General features: G+C 35.7%; 2 protein-coding genes across 5 annotated transcripts in view; one reads left to right on the top strand and one right to left on the bottom strand.

The window, feature by feature from the left end:
• Window positions 1–1,530: 1,530 nt before the first annotated feature.
• Window positions 1,531–11,761, bottom strand: rhd (Rh blood group, D antigen). 4 transcript variants are annotated; one of them, XM_016288814.1, is made up of 11 exons: window positions 11,721–11,761; window positions 10,174–10,367; window positions 8,992–9,184; window positions 8,605–8,755; window positions 7,694–7,841; window positions 5,284–5,462; window positions 4,951–5,088; window positions 3,764–3,888; window positions 3,602–3,681; window positions 1,894–1,967; window positions 1,531–1,712 (listed from the first exon to the last, which is right to left on the bottom strand). In XM_016288814.1, the coding sequence occupies exons 2-11, from the start codon at window positions 10,334–10,336 to the stop codon at window positions 1,686–1,688; spliced, it is 1,278 nt and encodes a 425-aa protein (XP_016144300.1). In that variant the 5' UTR covers window positions 10,337–10,367; window positions 11,721–11,761; the 3' UTR covers window positions 1,531–1,685. The 4 variants fall into 4 exon arrangements, with proteins under 4 accessions (XP_016144300.1, XP_016144302.1, XP_016144299.1 ...); XM_016288816.1 differs by lacking the exon at window positions 10,174–10,367 and having other exon boundaries at window positions 11,721–11,760; XM_016288813.1 differs by lacking the exon at window positions 11,721–11,761 and having other exon boundaries at window positions 10,174–10,581.
• A 4,032-nt stretch (window positions 11,762–15,793) lies between these two features.
• LOC107597685 (macoilin-1-like) overlaps window positions 15,794–19,078 on the top strand; it is a 12,130-nt gene continuing 8,845 nt past the window's right edge. The window contains exons 1-4 of the mRNA XM_016288849.1: window positions 15,794–15,846; window positions 15,931–16,072; window positions 16,987–17,113; window positions 17,745–17,868. Coding sequence (XP_016144335.1) covers window positions 15,794–15,846; window positions 15,931–16,072; window positions 16,987–17,113; window positions 17,745–17,868 — 446 coding nt within the window. The remainder of the gene's footprint in view (window positions 15,847–15,930; window positions 16,073–16,986; window positions 17,114–17,744; window positions 17,869–19,078) is intronic.

Below are 19,078 nucleotides of genomic sequence, written 5' to 3'. Positions count from 1 at the left end.
GGAAATAAATGTTTTTCTTTAATACACATTGGTCACAATTAATCATACCCTTTTATTCAATACTTTTTGCAACCTCCTTTTGCCAAGAGAACAGCTCTGAGTCTTCACCTATAATACTTGAAGAGTTTAGAGATAGGAGATCAGAGACCATTCCTTCATCCAGAATCTCTCCAGACCCCTCAGATTCCCAGCTGCATGTTGATGCTTCTCCTCTTCAGTTCACCACACTCATAGGGTTCAGCTCAGGGGACTGGGTTGGCCATGGCAGAAGCTTGGTTTTTTTGCTCAGTGACCCATTTTTGTTTTGATTTTGATGTTTGTTTGTGGATCCAACCATGGCCCATTATAAGATTTCTAGCATGGACAGTCAGTTTTAAATGTTTTATCCATTGGTATTTTATAGAATCCATTATGCCATCTATCTGAACAAGATATCCAGGATCTCCGGCAGAAAAATAGGCCCACAACATTAAAGATCCAGCAGTATATTTCATTGTACACATGGGGTACTTTTTATCACTGTGTGTGCCAAACGCATCTAGAGTGTTTGCTAATTTTTTTAGTTTCATCTGACCATTGAACCCAGTCCCGTTTAAAGTTCCAGTCGTGTCTAGCAAATAAATATGCTGGAGTTTGTTTTTGGATGAGAGCGTTTTCTTTTCTAGTTTTTTCTTGAAACCCTCCTAAACAACATATTTTTTTTGTGGCTTTCTGACCCCAAGACTCAACTATTTTCTGCAGTTCTCCAGCTGTGATCCTTGGAGTCTTTGGCCACTCAAACTCTCCTCCTCACCGTGCATTAGGACCATATAGACACATGTCCTCTTACTGTATTAGAGCAAAATATTTATTTCATAATGTGATTTTCCCCCACTTAGAATTTTTATTTTTGAATAAAAGATCAAGTGGATAAACAATGCGGATTTATTTTCACAGCCTTCTTTAATCATATTTACCATATGTACCAATCATTTTGAGCACAACTGTATATATTTTGGAGCTTTAAGTTCACTCTGTATGTTTGGGCATGTGGGAGTTGTATAAAAAATGCTAATGTTTTTAAAAAGCACAATTTCTTATTATTTCAGTGGTTATATGGGAGAATAAGATGAAATGTGAGTCAGAGAATTCGACTCGTCTGTCAACTAACAAATTAGAGATTCTGTGATTTCTACATGCTAAAAGAATGTAACATTTTAATGTAATCCACGTCTCTCTTTCTGACAAAAAGTAGCTGAACTTCATCCAACTGTGGGTTTAAATGAATAAAATTATTGTAAATATGTACAGAGCCAGTGTTTTTTCTTTTAGAAAGCGCTTTTTTTTTTATTACATTCAAAAGCAGATGAATAACATGGGATTGTAGATTAAAGTCACCATAAGGTTATTTTTATATATTGCATTAGGTGGTGGTGTGGTGTATCAGTTTGTCATTGTCAGGCTGAACAAACTCTTCTTTGTTTTTCTTGCTTCCACTAAAGTAATTTAATCCAGCCTTCATTTCCAGGGGCTTGGACATTTCTTTGGTGATGTTGTTTTGTATGATTTGTCTCTTAGAAAGCACAATGCTTTCCATTCAAGGACATTTTATCTTGTAAATTGTTTACTTAAGCAATGTCTAACCTCTCAAGCACACACACACAAATACATTCATGCATAACTGGAGTCCTCTTATTAATGTGTCTTCATTTCTGTACCACCAAATTTGGAAACTACAAGACAAACGAATACATAATTAGCAATCGTAAACATGTTTGAAAACATATCTTCAGGTTTCATTTTTAATTAGGTTTAATGCAATTAATTCTACTTTTAAATGATAAAAGAGAAATGCAAACATTGAGGTTAAGGAATGATCTATTTAAACTGATGCAAATGAACAAATCCGTTCACCTCCCAAAATGCCTGGTCATCAAAGCACTTCCTGTCCTGCTGGGGTCTCCAGATACTCCATTTAAGAAAAAGTCCTGCACATTTTTATTTCAGTTGTATGTATAGTTTGCCTCATTGAACCAAAACACAAAACTAATAGGTCACACGGTTTTTTTTTTTGTATGATTACTTGGGAATCAGAAGTGAGTCAATGCAAACTACTTGTCACAGAGCAAACGGGAGATTGGGGATGGTTGCAACGAGGGGCAGACACAACATGGCTTATTTCTTTAATCAGGAATGAGCTACATTCTTGATAGTCATACTGCACATTCTCAATTAGCCCCTCATCCTTCCTAGAAGAAATCAGCCACATGTGACCATTCCTTCTACAAAAAAAAAAAAATGTATGATCAGATTTTATGTCATACTGTTTGCTTGGAGCATTGTAAAGTCATATATTTTTAATCATTGTTCTCTTAGCTTCTAATAGGCATAGAGCATGCGTCAAAGATACTGTGTCAAGCTAATATAGCAGGTTTTATCACGGCTGTCAGTGTAGGGTCCCAACATGCTGTCCATTACCACAACATTACACAATTGTATTTGTATTTTATGGATTAATAAAGAACCCCTATCAATAGTCAGGTATCTCTCATTTTTTTAAGTATATGTTTTTAAGTCTAATGTGGACTAATTTCCTGGTCTTCCACCTTCTCTTTGTCACACACACACACACATGCATATGTACATAAATGACATAAGTTACACACAGTTACATAAAATGGTAGATTTGTCTAATTTGAACCTAAAAAGTAAGACTCGTTACCACATGGTTTACTGCTAGTTAGTCAAACTAGTAAAGACACGGTCTTAATATAGTGCTATGTTTATGCAGCTGGCCCCAGTTCAGTAAACTTTAACAGCAGTAAACTTTAACAGAAGTAAGCTATTATTAAATTTTAGTGTCTTGATTTTGATTCAATTAATATTTTGTAGTTCAAAAGTATTGTAATATTTAATCAAAACATGGTTGTTACTTGATCCCCCCCCCCCCATCCCCCCATTTACTAGCCTATTCTTTGTTTTTACACAGCCAGTTTAACTTATTGAAGACCCTGTCTGTGCACAGATAAAATAAAGAAATTATATTTAAGAGTGAATTTAATTACATTTTAATGAATGTTGCAACTGCCCCCATGTGGACTGTTGCAACCATCCCCTGTTCAGTTGTAACATTTGACTTTGTCTATTCAAGTATAAATTGTAGGTATGGTATACTATCATATGTACACATCAGCTGACAGATGTAACTTTATTGTATTAAAATGTTCGCTCTCCAATACAAACCCTCTCTGAGAAACAGAATGAAATGCAAAAAGTGTCTAAACCGTCCCCGATCTCCCCTACATATCAATGTATGCACTAGAAAACAGTGTAAACCAGCCTAAGCTGAATAATAAATACATACAGTAAATGAATCACTCAGAAAGTGCTAGTCAATTTCACAAATAATTACAAAGAAACAGCAAGCAACAATGAGTTAAACATAAAAAAACTAGAAAGACTGAAATGGTATTTTCATGTAAAATGTACTCCAGTGACCTTTTTGACTTTTTTTTACAGTGTGAGATGCTGATCTTTATGATGGTTTATTCAAAACACGAGAAGCACAAGCAAATGATCTGTTCTAATGATCTTTAGTGTGAATGCATTGGTGGTGTTGTACCTGTAGCTGTGCCCATCACCAGACTCATGCACGCCGTTATGAGGAGAACACAGATGTGATAGACAGCGAACTGCACCGCTCTGAGAACACAGATACAACACAGTCAACATAATAGGAGTGGACCATATGCTTTAGTGCCATTTTATGGAAAAAATATTTTACATTGTGCTCTCATTACTGGCCAGCCGTAGAAACAAATGAGCAAACCATCCCAGAATTCCCGGTATGGCATGCACGCTGAGGACGCCGCAGGTGTCGTGACACTCAAAAGCAAACAGCATGTGATTCTGAATGAAAGAAAAAAAAAACTGAAAATCATTCCTGACAGTTTATGTAATATAAAGTATACACATCTCACACATCAAAAATCTGAGATTTAAACCTTTTCATTTGTTTTTTTTAAAGCATTAAACATTTATCATGTCAGCTCGAGCTTGAGCAGCAATGGGTTTATTTTTTAGACCACTCTTTTCTCTCTGACACCCTTTTCTGGTTCTGTTTGAAATTAGCTAATTGATGTGGGTTGGGCTAATTAGTGATATCGGGCAATACATGTTACTGAGAGCCTTTAAAAAGCACTCAGCTTTTCGTGATGGAAAATATTGTTGACGGAATGACTGTGATTATTGAATGAGTGTCACTATTGAGAGAGTGTGGCTTGAAAGTTGAGTTTTGTTTATTATCATGGGGAGAGAGGCTTTCTCCTTTGGCCTCTTGGGTTTTGATTTTCGCTTGAAAACCTAGTTAACCACGCGTATTTGTAAAGAAAGACTCTCTACTAGCGGGCAGTTTAAGTGTTGTGGCTCTCCTTAAAGCCTGGGTTTATCGGCTGAAATTCAAAACACATTTAACCTTATGCCGAGTTCACACTGCACGATTTTCAAACTCGTCGGATCGCCGTTGTTTTCACACTGCGTGACTATCTGGGGTAGCATTCAGTCGCTGCTGTGTTCACACTGCACGATGGATCGGCGACAGGGGGTTTCACACTGCATGACTTCACAATAGGAAGAATCGCCGACAGCTCTGTCTGGTCCGCAAACTACGTTTCATAACAAAACATATATTCAAACAGTCTTGCTCGAGAACTCTGGTCTGATGCACGCGGGTTCTCGCGTTATTTCCTTATCACTTCTCGCGTGTGTTTTGTTGTGAAAGAGTTAATGAAAGTTATGTGCATTGTAATGTTTGGAGCAGATGTCATGAATGTCAGTAGACAGGGACGATTTTAAAACAAGAGGTTCATTCATAAATTTGTAAGCTCTTAGCTTCATGCTGTGGAAATACAAACCGGAAGACAGAAGACAAGTGCTGAGAATTTTTTAGAGATTGATATTTTACGGCTTTACCTTCATGTACCGGTATCCCAAGGCTGATAAGAGAGCAGCACAGAATCCAATCGTCATGGCAATCCACGGCGCGTGGACTGCTGTCATTGCAACTCCAATGGCAACACCACCAGACAGGGCAGAGCTCTGGACATGAACCTGTGCAGACATGCTACTCATCTCATGATGCCCATTATCTGAAAATCTGCTCAACATTCCTAGATCCCAACTAAGTCAACATGAAATGGTGTTCACAACCCATTTTACTTTAAGAATGTTACAAAGTATTGCATTACATTATAGTTTTCTACTATGTGAGGGAGTTGCTAGAATGTTGTTCCTACAGCCGCTCACCATGTTCATCTTTCCTTTGGAGCTAGTGAGCATAGAGACAGACATCGCCATGACAACACTGACAGCCAGCGACAGATACGTCCCATAAATGACAGTAAGCTTTAGTCCTCCGTCCCACCTGTAATCTCGCACCAGTGCCGAGTTAAAACTGGGCCAGAACATCCACAGGAATAGCGTTCCTGTGAGGAAAAGAGAAAGAAAGGATGTTCCTGTGCTTAATATAGACATACAATAATTACACTTCAGTCCTCCAATCTCATTGGACAAGCATCAATCCAAGAGTGATGATATCACTGTTTGTATCACTCCGTTTGTATGTGTTTGTTCAGTCTGTGTATCAGTGATGGGATTTTTTTCAGTGAATCTTTCTGCAGGTTGCATCAATTCACCAGAGGGTGGGGGACGGGAAATGACTGCCTTTATGGGTGAGCCACCGAACCATTGAATTGATTCGTTCAACGCGCTGATTCATTTAGGAACTAAACAAGTAGTTTCTTTATGAGTGAATCTCTGAATCTTTCATTCAAATGATTCGTTGAAAAACACATTTATTAAGGAAAAAAAAACTGTCCTTAGTACTGAATCTTTGAATGATTCATTCAACCGATTTGTTTTAAAATGCTGATTAATTCAAAAACTAAACGAGTTACTGTCTTTATAAGTAAATAACTGAATCTTTTATTCAACTGACTGACGTAAAATGCTAATTTATTCAGGAACAAGAACAAATAACTGTATTTATGATTGGATTATTGAATGATTCATTCAACCGAGTCCTTGAAAATGCTGATTAATGCTGCATGAATTAATTAATTCAGGAACGAAATTGGCTACTGTCTTTATGAATGAGTAACTGAATGATTTATTCAAGCTATTCATTCAAAAACGTTCATTAAGTGATTGTGGTCACGATTGTGCTCACAGGGTAACACTTTACAATATCAGTACATGAATAATCATACTAATACTTGAATTAAATCCTATTACTTTAATATGAACTAATGATGTGTCAAGGCATTCACTGATCATGAACTAGCCTTAGCTACGACATGAGTCATAATTCATGAATCATGAATTCATGTGTGAATAACCACTTTGACTACATGTGTGTTAGTTAATGTATTAATTAAAACTTTGGGGCACGTTTTCACACCTTAATTCACATGATTTATGTTTAGTTGAGCTTATTAGTTCATATTAAAGTAATATTTAAATTAGGTAGGCCTATTAGTACATGATTACTCATGTACTGTTATTGTAAAGTTTTATCCAGTTGGGGCTATGAAACATCAATTCAATCATTATAAATAATCTGCGTTCATAACACACTCTCGCTCATGTGGCATTGCTCTATAAAATTCAGTGCTTTTTGCTTTGTTAAAACAATTTAAATGGCATAATCTAAGTTATTTAAATCAGGTAAATAAGTTGTATATATTAAATGTATTAAATAAGCAGGTGCTATTAAATATACAACTGGTTATACAGCTCACTTGAATTTATCGAAATCATCTGACATGCTGTTATTATGGAAGCCCATTTCTGCCAAAAATGTAATTGTAACTTTTTATCTCACAATTCTGACTTTTTTCCCCTCATAATTACGTTATGCAAACTCGCAATTCTGACTTTTTCCCCTCATAATTACGTTATACAAACTCGCAATTCTGACTTTTTTCCCCTCATAATTACGTTATGCAAACTCGCAATTCTGACTTTTTTCCCCTCATAATTACGTTATGCAAACTCGCAATTCTGACTTTTTCCCCTCATAATTATGTTATACAAACTCGCAATTCTGACTTTTTTCCCCTCATAATTACGTTATGCAAACTCGCAATTCTGACTTTTTTCCCCTCATAATTACGTTATGCAAACTCGCAATTCTGACTTTTTGTCTCAGAACTGCGTGATATAAACTCGCAATTGCGAGACATAAACTCACAATTCTGAGAAAAAAGTCAGAATTGCGAGATATAAACTCGCAGTTCTGAGAAATAAACTCAGAATTGCGTGATATAAACAAAGTCGCAATTGCGAGTTATAAAGTCAGAATTGTGAGATAAAAACTCACAATTCTGAGAAAAAAGTCAGAACTGTGAGAGAGAAAAAAAGTCAGAATTGCGAGTTTTTATCTCGCAATTGTAACTTTATATCTCCCAATTCTGACTTTAGAACTCGCAAATCTGAGTTTATATCACGCAATTCTGAGAAAAAAGTCAGAATTGTGAGTTTATATCACTCAATTGCGAGTTTATATCTTACAATTGTATGAAAAAAGTCGCAATAACCCTTTTTAAAAAATGTTATTCAGTGGCGGAAACGGGCTTCCATATGTTATGGATATGGTCTGAAACGAAAGAACTGGTTTGAGGTATTTTTTGAGTTTGAGAGAAGTTAATGTACTCACCAAACATTGCGAATAAGCCAGTCTTGCGGTCAGTTTTCTCTTTCTCATGTTCTGGTTTGATCCCCTCTCTGTGCAGCACCCATGACACCATCACACCAAACAGAGCTCCGAAGACATGCAGCAGCATGATGCTGTACACTGGATCTGCCTGATACATCAGCTCTGCTTTAGTAAAGTATGAAAATACAGTCTGTCTGATTCAAATTTTGATTTAGCTTTTTGCAGTACTAAGTGGAATGTCTTGCAAGTATTCAGATAGTAACTCCCAAATATGGTTTTACTGTTCAGAATTACATATTACAAAATTATATAAAATATTACAACTGGAAAACTAAGTATTTTAGACTAGAACAGAAAAACATCTGTTAACTATAGAAATATTAGAACATGTTTAACGTTAATTTTCATGACTTTGAAAGTTTCCTGATATTTAAAAAGTATATACTGCTTATACAAAATGTATGCAAATATTATTATTATATTAAATTGAACTAGTTTTGTTATTGATACTTTAAACAGTATCACACTATAATAATTCATTTTTAGTGTTTTACAGTAAAAAAAAAAAAATGTTTGTCTGGAAATGTTTCTACCATCTGAATTTGCCAGATATAGCAGAAAATTGCATGGGAAATAAAACTACTGAATCTGGCTGGCCGTGTACCTAGAGATGAGGATATGGGAAATTTTGAAAATTGATTTATATATTTTGGAAATTAATAGTTTTCTTACAGAGCAGAGTTTGCAGAACCCACTGATTTAGGAACAAAACAAATAACTGTTTTTATAGCTGAATCTTTGAATGATTCATTCAACCGAATGAATCATTCCTCATTGTAATTCTTTTTATTTGAGATGAGGATCATAGGATAAAAATGATCATTCTTATCTGGGAAAGTAATGCTTCTTACATTGAACAGAGCTCGCAGGATCCACTGAGTGACCACAAATCCCGTGACCTCAACCAGAGCCATCAGTAAAAGCTGGACAGGATTTGCCTTCCCATGGACCGCTCCCATGGCAACCAGAGCGGATGCTGCACAGAGCTCTGCCTCAACAACACTACATGCACAAATAACATTTGATATCATGTGATGCTGTAAAACCTCTTTTAAAAAATAATTCACCAAACTGACAAACAAACTGATCTACATCTTGGGATGGTCTGAGAGTGAGTGTATTTCATTTTTGAGTGAACAATTCCTTTAATAGTTTTCCATCTGTCACTGAAAATGGCCTATTCTGGTTTTGCCATCAGCATGTTAAGGCATGTCTGCTAAGAGTTGTAATGTATGTACCTCTTCATATTGATGTGGATCTCTCTTCTGTGGTGTTGTTGTGGCAGCAGGAAGCCATTTATCAAGACGGCCCACTGGATGGCCATGGCTGCCAACAGCATGTTAAACCCTGATCCACTGAAACCATATCGTACAAGGAACGTGGCCAGGAAACCAAACCCCGTGAATATCATCACATGAACATCTTGGAATTCTGTAAAAAGGATTACAGTTCCAATATTGGCAATGTGTACATTTATAAAAACATATTTAAAAACTTGAAACATTTGGCAATGCACTTGGTGGTCACTGCTTGTTGTGGTAGAGAAATGCTTCTTATCATCCAAACCAGAGATGTTGTGGCTCCACACCCCAACGGCAACATGGCCAAGGTAAAGTCATAATCATTTTGGGTATGCAGCAGGCTCATGTGAATTTTGAGTTAACATTCTTTATCCATATTCAAAATAAATTCTGGCCAAGATATATATTTTATAGATGTTGTAAACAGTTAAGCTCAATAAAATTTATTTTTGAAATGGACAATATATTTAGTTTCAACCTACGTACACCAAAATATATTTCCAAATGTATTTCAGGGATGTTAAGGCTAAATGCAAATGTGGAGGAATAGCCTACTAGAGATCAAAACTAGATTTAGAATGATTTAATAACTTCATAAATTGCAATACTGTAATTGTTTTTGCTTTTTTGGAACATTGTAAAGTATGCTTAATAGAAAACAAAAGTTCTTCTTCAAATGTGATGTATGCAAGTGTATTTTACTGTATTAAAACATGGAGGGCAAAATATTTTTTTACAAAATTATATATTGGTTGAAACTACATTTGCGTCAATATATTATGAAACATTTTAGCAAATATATTTTTGGCCTTTAAAAAAAACATTTTAAAATATATATTTGAAAATATATTTTTAGTTGTTGTTGTTGTTATATGGGGTGGTTTGATATGTTAAAGTTGCTTAATAAACCCCAGGAATGAATTTCTTAGCAGAATATGCGATTGACAGCCAGTCTTTTGTTGCATTTATTCATATCAACATGTGAAGTGAACATAGCAGGTTTGCAATAGATTATGTGATTTGATGCTGTTCATAAATAACCACAAGTTTAACAGGGAATGCAAGTTTGAGCCCTTAAAAATGCATAACACAGCCTTAAAGTACATCAGACTTACTAACCTGCATATGAGCTGATGAAAAGCTTACTGTCAGACTCTCTGCCAAACTGCTCATGCTGCTCTATTTTCACAAAAATGACAAACAGTAGGAGAAAGATGGTTTCCAGCAGGAAGGCCACGAGAGGAAGTCTTGAGCGGAGACTGGGGGCGTACTGAGGAGCCATTATTAGGTGACAAACTCTGAATGTCTGCAATCTACACCCGCCAGAGATGAGGAATATGTAAGATCACGTGCATGTAAGAGGCATGGAGGTGTTTCCCAAAAATGCCACCTAAGTGTGCATTTAATCAATATGGCCTTAGTGTAATATCTTGGATTGTAGTTTATTTGTATAACAGGTCCATTATCAAAAGAAGATGATGCAAGACGTATTGTGTTAATTGTGGTTAAGTTTGTGTTATTCCTGTCCTGCAGTATGGAGTATGAAACCTGCAAAAACAATAAATAAATAAATACACAAATAAATAAATAAGTGCATAAATACACGTATTCTTGTTTAAATACATAAATAAATAATTATACATGTGATGAAAGTAGGCAAATAAATAACATAAATTGGGAAATGGAAAATGTTTAAGGAAATGCTAAACTCATCCTAACTATTTTCCTTTGATCACTCATTTATTTCTGAATGTAGTTCCACATTTATTTTTCCTCTGCGCAACATGCTAATGAGAGGGTGTCAATTATGCAAGAGTAGGCGGATCGTGTGTGACGCGCTTGAGCGCTATGATCTTTTAATCATAAAAGATTTTAAGTGGCCAATGTAAAATATTAATGCTTACATAGCTCTTAATTGCAATACTGAACCGTTATTTGCTTAATAAACATACTTTTGTCGCCTGTATTTTCTGTTCTGATAACTAATGGGAAAAGCGGTCTGTTCCTCGATTAAACCACTTCATACCAGTCATCTTACGATGACCATGGGATACTGATATTACAGTTGTCTGTAGCTGGAGACTCAATCGGGTTACAAAAAATGACGTCAGGAAACGACACTGGCCATTTCGTTGGGTTGTTTGTAAAGTCACAGATACTGTACGGACAATACAGCAGGAAAAATAAACGTGGAACTACATTCAGAAATAAATGAGTGATCGAAGGAAAATAAATAGGATGAGTTTAGCATTTCCTTAAACATTTTCCATTTGTCCACCAATTTATTTGATTTATTTGCCTACTTTAATCACATGTTTAATTATTTCTACAAGAATTTGTGTATTTATACACGCATTTATTTATTTATTTGTGTATTTATTTATTTATTGTTTTTGCAGGTTTCGCCCTCCATAGTACAGCACCGTTTGAATGTAATATTGTTTCCCCCCCAAGACTAAAGTAGTGAACTTGTTTTAAATTAATTTCTTTTCACTTAATTGAAATCAAATGGGGCTAATTAAATGATTAGACTATCCCAACTTTTTTTACATTTTATCCGGTATATTAAAAATATGTGTTGGGGGGGGGGGATTAAAATTGAGCTAATAGTACAATTAAATGATCACTAATCAAGCTATTGATATTAAATGAATAATGCATTATAACTTATTTGGTGGGCCTTGTTTATGCCATTGTAGCGTTTGAGAGTCACACAATGTAAAAACACTTGTGCATAGCAATGAAACGTGTCCTCATTTATTGACGAGCCACTCACTGCACAGAACAGACGCCGAGAGAGGCGACACTTCTCCGGGAAAGTCAGACCTCGCGTTCGCGGGACAGCACTGGCGAAATCTTCCAACTGAACCATAGCTAAGGTTTATCCAAAAAAGTCGCTAGGTTTGTCAGTATGAATATTCTGTGGAAAAAAGCCGCTAAAAGGGTCTGAAAGTAGCTAAATCTAGTGCTAAAGTCGCGCTTGTGTGTGTGTGAGACGCGGGAGCTGATGGCAGCGGGCGCTGGATATTTGTGGCGGTCAATGTGGATATTGTGGATGAGTTCTTCTGTGTCATCACGTTCTATTAGTTCTACAGCTTCAGTTTCAGAACTTTCACGCTTAGTAACACATACAGCTGTTCCCTCACCACAGTGCAACAGTGAAAAGGGACCCCTTTCAAACAGTGTCGCGTTCCCAACGTTGTTTAAGCGACATATTGCGGTATTTTAAAAATTCATATCATAACAAAAATAAGAACCGGTATACCGCCCAGCACTAGTAGTGAGTATTTATTTGTTTGTTTGCTTCCAGGAATAATGTTTAGGTTAAAATTACCATTATTTTAAATATTGTTAAAAGCTGTTCTAAACCCATCTGACTTTTTTGTATGTGAAACACAAAAGATTCTAACATCAGTAACGTTAACCATTCACTTTCGTTGCTTTTTTTTCGCATAAAATGAAAGCAAATGACTGAAACTGTCATTCTGAGTGACTAACATCTCCTTTTGTGTTTCACGGAAGAAAGAAGATGATTCTTTTGTAAGGGTAATAATCTTAATTACACCTACATATTTCATGAATAGGATCTTTTTTTTTTTTTTGCACAATTCATTCTTTCATTGAGAGCTGTAGTTTTTTTTTTAGTCTCATTGTTTTTCTTTTGTATTGTATGTTTTGTCATGGAGCATCTAACCCATCAATCAAAAGTGATGTTGTGAAGGGGTTTTATGCAGCATTATTGCATATTTTATATCTTAGCAGTTGGTATAACCTCTCATATAATAGCATTAATCTCTATACATGGGATGCCAGTCATATTGCTGACCTGTTGTCTGAGTGCCAGTGTTTGGGTATGTTCGTTGTTTGGTATATAGTACGTTTACTGGTGGTCATATACAGACTTAATTTCAAATGTTTAAAGCAAGATGTCAATGAAGTGTGCTATACCAAATTTACACTGCGAAGGTGGCACAGAGGCACTTCTGAAGTGGCTTTTAGGTGTCTTTACACAGACTGTTTAATGCTACTCAGAACATTCTTTCATTGAGAGCTGTAGTTTTTTTTTTAGTCTCATTGTTTTTCTTTTGTATTGTATGCTTTGTCATGGAGCATCTAACCCATCAATCAAAAGTGATGTTGTGAAGGGGTTTTATGCAGCATTATTGCATATTTTATATCTTAGCAGTTGGTATAACCTCTCATATAATAGCATTAATCTCTATACATGGGATGCCAGTCATATTGCTGACCTGTTGTCTGAGTGCCAGTGTTTGGGTATGTTCGTTGTTTGGTATATAGTACGTTTACTGGTGGTCATATACAGACTTAATTTCAAATGTTTAAAGCAAGATGTCAATGAAGTGTGCTATACCAAATTTACACTGCGAAGGTGGCACAGAGGCACTTCTGAAGTGGCTTTTAGGTGTCTTTACACAGACTGTTTAATGCTACTCAGAAATGGCATAAATGCATTTACACAACAATAACCACCATATACTTTGATACACATTTTAGTCAGGATTTTATGCTGCATTACGTCTTTGCACAGCATTTTAAGCTGGCACAGAGCAGCCTTAAATCAGCTGTATAAAGATGCCTATAGATGGTAACAATTTATAGGTAATTATGTTGTGAATATTTTCACTGAAATGGTCAAAAATAGGGATTTTCTTCAGTCAGAGAAATCATAATTTCAACCGAGCAGTCATTAAGGCCAAGCTAATTCATAATGCCACTTTCAGCAGTAACATACAGTGAGAAGCTTGATAGAAATAATCAAAATATGATTTCCAAACAAGGACATAATTATAAATGACTAAATAAATAATGCCTTGTGTAAACAAGCACAAATAATAATTATATTTTATATAATGCACTATGTACAGTACACAAAAATGCATTAAAAAAGCATTTTTATATTTGCAAGAAATAGTTGAATTGAGTTTTTCACTGATTCATTGACAGCTTGAACTGATAAAAAAAAAAATGAATCGAACCTAGAAACTATATGCTCACCTTAATGCAAATTCCTGGCAAATAATTGCAGATATATCATGATGAATATTCTATATTTTGCACACCGCTGCTTGCATTTGTTAGTAATTCTGCTGTAAAAGTGTTATTATCATCGTAGATGGATGACGCAGTTAAACACTATGATTTACTCACAGTGGGTAAATAACTGGCAACTTGTTTCTGCCATTAAAGAGAGTTGCCAGACTTCACCCATTATCAGTCATTTGCTATTCTCCTTGATGTTCAGCATGTTTGACTCTTTAATGTAGTGGCTATAGAGCTTACATTCAGTCATGTCAGATGTTGACATAATGTTGCATGTGATTTCAAGTCTGCATCTGGGAAATAACTCTGTGGGGTTTCATTTGGAATAATTTTTTACACCAATCTGTAAAACCAGATTTCATTTAGATTTGGTCCTAACTGTGTGATACTAAAATATGAAGCAAATGTTTATGTGAAGATCATTTGGTGCTTTATTTAAAATCAGAATAAAATCAGATATGAATCTATTTACATGCTTTTGGTTTTGTTCCAAAAGAAACATTCCTCAAATCTTTCATCAGAGTATTTTAACCTCTGTTTTCATGTGTAATATGTGTTGCATATGGAGTTTTTGTTTTAGATGCTTCCATCCATTTACTGTCAACTTTGATGATATAATCTGTGAAGATGCATCTGTAACACCTGTTATCTGATTTATGTTGCTTTCCTCATTGAGGTGGAATTGAGCAAGTATGTCATCAGCCCAGACCTACCGGTCCAGTGACTGCTTTTTTTGTTTTGTTTTGTTTGTTTTTTTAAACCTTGTGTTAACACAATCATTTATTCATCATCAGAACACTATTAATAGTGTCTTCAGCACCTGTATGAGCAGCGGAGAAATATGTAGAAGATGCTATTAGATTAATCATAATCATTAAAGACAGAAGAGCAGCGATATTGTACTTTTTTTCAACAAAATAGGAAGTAGTTTGTTTTGAAGTGTATGCTTTTACACCTCTCTTCCAAATGACGTTTTCTTTTAAGACAAAATTCCTGGAAATTAATTGATCTTACCAACACCAACTACTTTTTTTGGCTCTGTTAAAATATCTAAATGTCTTTTTCTTGTTTTTATTATTTTTAATATTTGTAAATATTATTATTATCTCTGTTATCTGGTGGACATTAACTTTAAGATTTTATTATACGATTTTAATTTTATTTTAAGATCTTATTTATTTTTTTGCTTTGTTCTGTTTTTAGCCATTTATGCACGTTTAAACACTTTAAGCTGCGTTTCATGTATGTAAATAATTTTTTTAATCATTTATTTTTAGCTGTCTTAAAGCTCCTTTTTTTGTGAAACAAAGAATGATCACAAAATCGGTCTGATGACACAGTCTTTAGGGCCATTTAATGGCCAAAAAACTCATTCAAATCATGATATTCACAATGTTGCTTAATTTCATATTGACAGCATAATATATGGAAAATATTCAGTATCTCACCTAGGTGTAATTATAGTCTAATTAAAGAATATTTCTGTTATCTGGTGGATTGAGTACACCTTATCTGCATTGCTACATCTGGAAATACATCTTACTCATGTGCTCTTGGCCTCTTCTCATCCCTACATAAAACATAATCCACTTCATTCACTACACACTGCATTGGAGAAAGCCAAACAGTGATTACGTCCTACCCATGCTTCATTGGTTTGCATTTAATGCTGGAGATCATGATGGAGTTTCTTGTTCGTGTCACTAAATGTTCATTGGCTCAAGGCCACATGTGGGGTTTTATTCAGAGAGATGAAATCTTGAATGGATGATTGAATGGTTGGGTAAGAATAACATCTCTTTCTCTTTGTCTCAGTACATTCCTGTACCTGAAGTTTCTAGTGGTCTGGGCTCTAGTGCTGCTGGCAGACTTTGTGCTGGAGTTCCGCTTTGAGTACCTCTGGCCTTTCTGGCTCTTCATTCGCAGTGTTTACGACTCCTTCAGATACCAGGGCCTGGTGAGTGAGTAAGTGAGTGTGTGTGTGTGTGTGTGTGTGTGAGAGAGACAAGCTTTTCATCCAGATAATGGTACTAAATAATTAAAGAAATCGACTGCTCACGCTCATGTCATCCCAACAAAAAATCAAATGTTTATCAAAATGTCTGAGCTTCTGCTTTCCATACAACAAAATTGCATGGTGATTTATACTTCTTATAAGCTTCAAAGCAGACGAAGAAAAAAAAACGCTAGAAGCCAGAATCGTAATTTTCAGATTCACTGATTCTGAAAATGAGTTGCTTCACATATATTTTAATCCCATTACCTTTTTATATTATATATATATTTGTATATATTATATATTGTAAATGCCTAATGTAATGTCTAGTGGAAGTTCAGCTTTGCCATCACAGGAATAAATTACATTTTAAAATGTTTTCCAATAGAAAATAGTTATTTTGAATTGTAATTATTTCACAATATTACAGTTTTTACTATATTTTCTATCAAATAAATGCAGCCTTGGCAAGCATAAGAGGCTTCTTACAAAAGCATTAAAATGTCTTAGCTCTTATACTGTATGATGAATTTATGCATCTCTTTCTGGGTTTGATGTTATCAATAATCCTGTGAGGGACATAAACTGCAGTTTATACTCTTATCTAGTCTTATCTGAGATTAAAAGATTTCTTCATGGTCAGAAGGTCAGTCGTCAGTAGTATTGAAGTATTATTTGCACTTTATATGAACTGTTCCTATTATGTCTCTTAAATAATCATGAAAACGGCATGATAGTTAAAAAATGCTGTTTAGGGTTGTTTTATATGATGCTTCACAGCAGGACGCTGAAGTTCTATTTCACTGAGGAGTGTGAAATGACAGTCATGCCATTTGCACATGTGGTGATCTGATGTGTCTCTCTGTGTGTTGCAGGCTTTCTCAGTGTTTTTTGTGTGTGTGGCATTCACATCAGATATTATATGTCTGCTGTTCATCCCAGTGCAGTGGCTGTTCTTTGCAGCCAGCACATATGTGTGGGTGCAGTACGTCTGGCACACAGGTAAGAGCTGCATATTGTTCATAGTGTATCACATGTTCTCCATCATTGATCTAGTTTTCTTTGTTTTACCGTTACTGAAGTCTAACCTCAAGCTTACAGCTGATTGGTCAGCAGATTGTGAACATTCATGACTTGCAGCTTTGACACTTCCAGTATAGATAACCTCAAACGCCATCTCTGGATTCTCAAATTCTCTGTATAAGGATGATGGATTAAAAATATATTTTACAAATGTGTGTACAACTGACACCTTGGAACTCCAGCATGAGAGGAGCATTCCCATGCTGCTGTGAGCTTTTGTTGTCATGACATGTTTTATTCTCTCTTTATAACATGCACACAGACACACACTGTGACCTTGCAGCTGTAAGCTTGGTTATTTCTGCTGGTGTGACTGAGCAGCTCTGGATTTTGATGTCAACAATAGGATTTGCTTCAAATGACTCAGTCGCTTTGTTTAGCGCTGATGCTTGATTCAGATTCACCCATAGAGTGTGTGCTTGAATCGTTGTGGGTTTGTTTAGATTAATTTGGGCTGTTACTGTTGTGATTATGACATTCACTCTCTGTTGTCAGGTGAAGTATTTTAAGCATGTTGAATTGACTGTTCTCTTCTCGCATCTCTCCACAGAACGAGGGGTCTGCCTCCCCACTGTGTCGCTATGGATACTTTTTGTTTATATCGAGGCAGCTATCAGATTTAAAGATTTGAAACACTTCCACGTGGACTTGTGTCGTCCGTTTGCAGCGCACTGGTATGTCATTTTCCACAATCCTCGCTTACATTGATGAGTCAAACACTGGCACTGATTGTGTGCAAGTTTCAGCTTGATCTGTCCGCTTTCCTCTAAACCAGTGATCCTCAAATCTAGCTCTCGAGATCCACTTTCCTGCAGAGTTTAGCTCCAACCCTATAATCAAACAAACCTACCTGTGTTTTTCTAATGATCCTGAAGACATTGATTAGCAAACTCAGGTGTGTTTGATTAGGGTAGATCTAAACTCTGCAGGTAAGTAGATCTCGCGAGCCAGATTTGAGGATCACTGCTCTAAACCATTTCGGAGTCATGCTTTTAGTACTGTAAGTGACGATATGTGACCTGCTTCACTACTGCTGTAAGCAGATCGTCTGGGAGCTGAGGTTACATCAGTAATTGTCCAGGGACTGTGTTTGTTATGATCAGCAGTAGTGATAAAATATTAGTTGGCGCTTCTCTCATGGTGCCTTTTTACTGTGTATTTCTTGCTCACATTGCGGATAAACTACAACAGGTAAACATGTCAACAGTGTGGACACACTTCATTGTGACAAAATTATTAAAAACTATGGAAAATTGTGTAAAACGTGCAGAGTTTCCATAAGAGTTATCACCTTTGAACTTGAAACCCCAAAGAGCATACAGAGTTCAGTTAACCAATTACCCAAATATAATTAACAAAAAATGAAATTAATATTTTGATTTAAATATTAATTTTGGTGCATCACTAATCAGAAGACTAAATACCATCAAACCCAAACCTATCACATTTACTAGTCATTGTTCAATCATATAGCAGTACACTGTAATAATCCACAACATTTGAAGTGGTGCAGAAAACAATGCCTCAAGTTTTTCCCATGAAAGTGTAGAGCAGGTTACTTGGACCAAAATATGAGGTTACAGTTCTTACTAGGGCTGGGCGATATGATGATATTATCGTATATCGACGATGTCTCATAAGTATCGCAATGTCGATGGTAACAGACGATTATCGACATTATAGGGGGGGAAAATGACAAATGATAAACCTAGTAAGTTGTAAAAAATATTATACATAGCCCCATAGTCACCATACAGGTCTTTTTGCATGCAAGAATGAAATAATTTAGTCGGAGGGTTGGGAATCGAAAAGCTATTCCAATTTCGGAAATCAGATCAGATGCGTAAGGTCAGGAATCAAATTACTTGTTATAAAATTACATTT

The sequence above is a fragment of the Sinocyclocheilus grahami genome, unplaced genomic scaffold (genome assembly GCF_001515645.1).
Source record: "Sinocyclocheilus grahami isolate Dianchi unplaced genomic scaffold, SAMN03320097.WGS_v1.1 scaffold234.1, whole genome shotgun sequence".
Lineage (NCBI taxonomy): Eukaryota > Metazoa > Chordata > Actinopteri > Cypriniformes > Cyprinidae > Sinocyclocheilus > Sinocyclocheilus grahami.
The sequence above is the reverse complement of the archived record's forward strand: the minus strand, read 5'-3'. Positions and strand labels throughout refer to the sequence as shown.